The sequence below is a fragment of the Populus euphratica genome, unplaced genomic scaffold, assembly GCF_000495115.2.
Source record: "Populus euphratica unplaced genomic scaffold, PopEup_1.0 scaffold3196.1, whole genome shotgun sequence".
Classification (NCBI taxonomy): Eukaryota; Viridiplantae; Streptophyta; class Magnoliopsida; order Malpighiales; family Salicaceae; genus Populus; species Populus euphratica.
This window is the reverse complement of record NW_011503017.1, coordinates 845-5,036: the sequence shown is the minus strand read 5'-3', so window position 1 is coordinate 5,036 and position 4,192 is coordinate 845. Positions and strand designations below refer to the sequence as shown.

The 4,192-nt window shown below is 31.8% G+C and overlaps 1 protein-coding gene across 1 annotated transcript; it reads left to right on the top strand.

Moving 5' to 3' along the window:
• The first annotated feature begins 6 nt into the window (after nt 1-6).
• LOC105119602 (actin-depolymerizing factor 2-like) lies at nt 7-2,349 on the top strand. The gene is made up of 3 exons (XM_011017757.1): nt 7-31; nt 1,436-1,701; nt 1,881-2,349. The coding sequence occupies exons 1-3, from the start codon at nt 29-31 to the stop codon at nt 2,029-2,031; spliced, it is 420 nt and encodes a 139-aa protein (XP_011016059.1). The 5' UTR covers nt 7-28; the 3' UTR covers nt 2,032-2,349.
• Nucleotides 2,350-4,192: the final 1,843 nt, after the last annotated feature.

Genomic DNA, 4,192 nt, shown 5'->3' with positions numbered 1-4,192 from the left:
GTAGACAACCTCCGTTCCTCCTATAACCATGGTCAGTCTCTTCTTTCTCACTCTTTACTTTATTGCATCGAACAAATTCTTGGTTTTGATCTATGATTTGCAACTACAGGCGATCAAGTTAAATTTTATAGATCTGATTTTGCCTTACTTTATTTTGATTCTCAGATCTTTCGACTTAATATCTTCTGGTTTGGAGACTTGATATTTTTTTTAATGTCTGATCCATTGATCTTGATTTGTTTTTTTAATTTGATCTATATATGTCGGGTGCTATTTACATCAAGTTCCATCTTGTCTTTGCTTACCAACAACGAATGAGGAATTATAGCCCACGATCCTGCAAAATTCTTGTTAGCGCGCAATCGAGTGGAAAATAGTACGTACATGGATTGGAAACTGGAAAAACCATTAACATGGCGAGAACAAGTTGGATTAGGGTATTCGGCTTATTCTGCTTTATATCTTAGTTTGGTTCCAAGATGACGATTCAGACATGATACCATCTTTTATCTGAAACTCTTTTTTTCTTTTTTCTTTTTTTTTGTTCTTAATGGAATCCTTGTCTGTACAATTGTAGTCTAAAATGGCTGATTTTGATCCCTTATTTTTTTTAATCTTAATTTATTATTAACATTTTGCTAATATTGCTAGAGCTTCACTTAGCTATATAAATCTGTCTCATTTTTATATAATAATAATAAAAATCTATTTTTCCCTTGGCAAACGCCTCGGTTAAGTGTTTTTTTTTTACATAGTGGCTTTGTTTTTTTACTTTCTCTTGTCAAACATCAACTAGTAGGTTACGAATTGTCACAAAATCCTATGTGCTGCAACTTCACTTCTTTTTTCTATTCTCTATTACTTAATAACAAACAGAGTTCAAGTGTTCAGCTTAGAAACCTAATGCCTTCAGTGATTTTATCCTTATCGTCTGAATGCCTTCTACTTTGCCTCATAGGATAGGATGTTTGTTCCAGTCATTTATGTGAGTGGAATGGCTGTGAGAAGATGCATGGTCCATTACTGAATCCGTAATGTGTTGGTAGGGAGAAAATGTGTGCTTTTCAATAAAGGTCGGTCCAGCGTGTTCATAAATTTTAAAAATCCTGGTCAATGTGGCGCTGTTATCTTTCAATCTTCTTGAATGTTCAAGGCTTCCAGTCTGCAACTTCTTTCTTTCTATTCTCTTAAAAACTTTGATGACCGATGTCACAACTTTGGATATTATGTGTAGCAATTTGTGATCCATTGTGCATTAATTAATACCATATATGTAGAAGCTCTGCTGTTTATGTTGTTTCTCCACCCCTAAGGCTTATCATGTTAATAAAGTATGGATCAATCAAATAATAAGAGAGGTTCTTGTTAAAACATGTCATGAGTGGTTTCATCGTTTCTCCATCTTACCATATATTATATCTATTTCAATGCACAGGCCAATGCAGCATCTGGTATGGCAGTGCATGATGAATGCAAGCTGAAGTTTTTGGAGCTCAAGGCTAAAAGAACTTACCGCTTCATAGTTTACAAGATCGAGGAAGAGCAAAAGCAGGTTATTGTGGAAAAGCTTGGCGAGCCTGCCCAAAGCTATGAAGATTTTACTGCAAGCCTCCCTGCTGATGAGTGTCGCTATGCTGTTTATGATTTTGATTTTGTGACTGAAGAGAATGTCCAAAAGAGCAGAATCTTCTTCATTGCATGGTAGTGAAATCTAACATTGTTTATATGCGCACACACACACATGTGCGAGCAGAATCTTCTTCATTGCATGGTAGTGAAATCTAACATTGTTTATATGCGCGCACACACACACGTGCGTTTATTGTTTTTGGACTCTCACTTTTAACTGACGCTCATAATTTTCTGTGTGGCTTGCAAAGGTGTCCCGACACATCAAGGGTGAGAAGCAAGATGATTTATGCTAGTTCTAAGGACAGGTTCAAGAGAGAACTAGATGGTATTCAGGTAGAGTTGCAGGCAACCGATCCAACTGAAATGGGTCTCGATGTCATTAGAAGCCGTGCCAGCTAAATACAAGTATACCATTTTCACGGTGGAGGGTTCTATGCACTCTACATATAAGCGGGATGTTCATAGCTTGTGGCGGTGAACCTGACTGGATTATGATACTGGTTTGTTTGTTTGAGTTTTATCTTATAGTCCTCTTCTGGAACCAAACCAGTGTCTTTGATTATGCTTTTATGATCGATCTTGTAATGAACCTCTGCGATGTGTTTCTTTATAGCCGTGCTTACAATCTCTGGTGTATCATCATCTGATGGTAGATAAAACCTGGATTTGTTTTATACAATTCGAAAATGGATGCTTTGACACTTCCTCGTGTTTGCATCAGAAGTCTTGCTTTTCTTTAATCCTAGCCAATTGGCCTTTCACAATTTTAGTAGTTCTATTTTATATAGTCATTTTGAAAGTTTTAAGTTTTATATATACCACATTTCTGTGTCCTTTTTAATTATGTAATACAAGAATAAGCAATATAGAGTAGGAAAACGAATAACCTACTAGAATCAAAACTCTTTTTTTTTTTTAAAGGAAAAAACCCTTGATCCCTCTATAGCTGATCTTAAAAATGCCCTCCCTATATCAATCTTGTGCATTAAAAGAAATTTAAGGAGTGTTTCCAGATACTGGTTCACACAATCAATGAATAATTTGTGTTTTTTCTGCAAAAATAGTCAACAATGATAATGAAGGGAGTCGTTATTTCTGAAAAATTATTATAAAATGAAGAGTAAACGAGAGTTTTTTTAGAATTAACATCAACCGTAAAACATAATATTAGCTGGAAATCAATTTATTAATCAAGGTAGCTCTGCGATGAACTAGCAGCTCTTACCCTAGCATTACCTCGACCCAAGCCCATTTTTATGCAGTCTCTGAAATTGTTTCTGTTAAACATATGGGTTATAGATTCTATATGGCCCTGATAGTATCTTTAGTATCAGAACTTTTTGTTTTAAAAAATAAATCTATCAAACTCGATTAATCATTAACAAGTAATTCTAATATGAGCAGATTTGATTAAAAAGATACAGAAATAGTACTTCAAGATCCATTGTGTATCCAAAACCTTTTGTTATTTTTGACATCTATTATTTTGACATAAATCCTTTTTATTCTTAAAAAAAAATAGTTTGAGAAGGTTCAATTGTTTGAAATGAATTTCTAGATTATGAATTTATTAATATCAAGTTCTTATCTTTTTTTAATTTTTTAAAAAGAAGAAAAATTTTGTTAGAAATTTTGTATGATAAAAAAATTGTGAAAAAGCTTTTGTTTTGCTTTTATTTATATTTTTTTATACCAAATTAGGGGAATTACTTGTACCACATTTCTGTATTTAGTATGTATATTGAAAAGAAGACTATTTGACTTTATCCGCTCTTTTTGTTTTAAAAAATAAATCTATCAAACTCGATTAATCATTAACAAGTAATTCTAATATGAGCAGATTTGATTAAAAAGATACAGAAATAGTACTTCAAGATCCATTGCGTATCCAAAACCTTTTGTTATTTTTGACATCTGTTATTTTGACATAAATCCTTTTTATTCTTAAAAAAAAACAGTTTGAGAAGGTTCAATTGTTTGAAATGAATTTCTAGATTATGAATTTATTAATATCAAGTTCTTATCTTTTTTTAATTTTTTAAAAAGAAGAAAAATTTTGTTAGAAATTTTGTATGATAAAAAAATTGTGAAAAAGCTTTTGTTTTGCTTTTATTTATATTTTTTTATACCAAATTAGGGGAATTACTTGTACCACATTTCTGTATTTAGTATGTATATTGAAAAGAAGACTATTTGACTTTATCCGCTCTTTTCCCATCTAAATTAAAGTGGTGTGATTATTTCAGTATTCACATATTTAGTTGTGATATCCGTAACTTTTTGCTATTCCAATAGAATCAACTAAATATTGATAGTAAGTATAAGATAACTAAACGAAAAAGAAAAGGTTAAACAAGAAAAACAAAATATTATAGAGGATATTTTTCTACCTGTCTTTTTATTCTTCGACACAGGTAAAGGAATTTTCCACCCCCTTTACATGTGTTGAAATAATAATGATTCTTAATATCATTCATCATGGATTTCTATTCTTCAAAGAATTTTTTTTTTTGAGCAGATAGAACTTTATATCGAATTGATAGAAAAAAAAAGAAATATA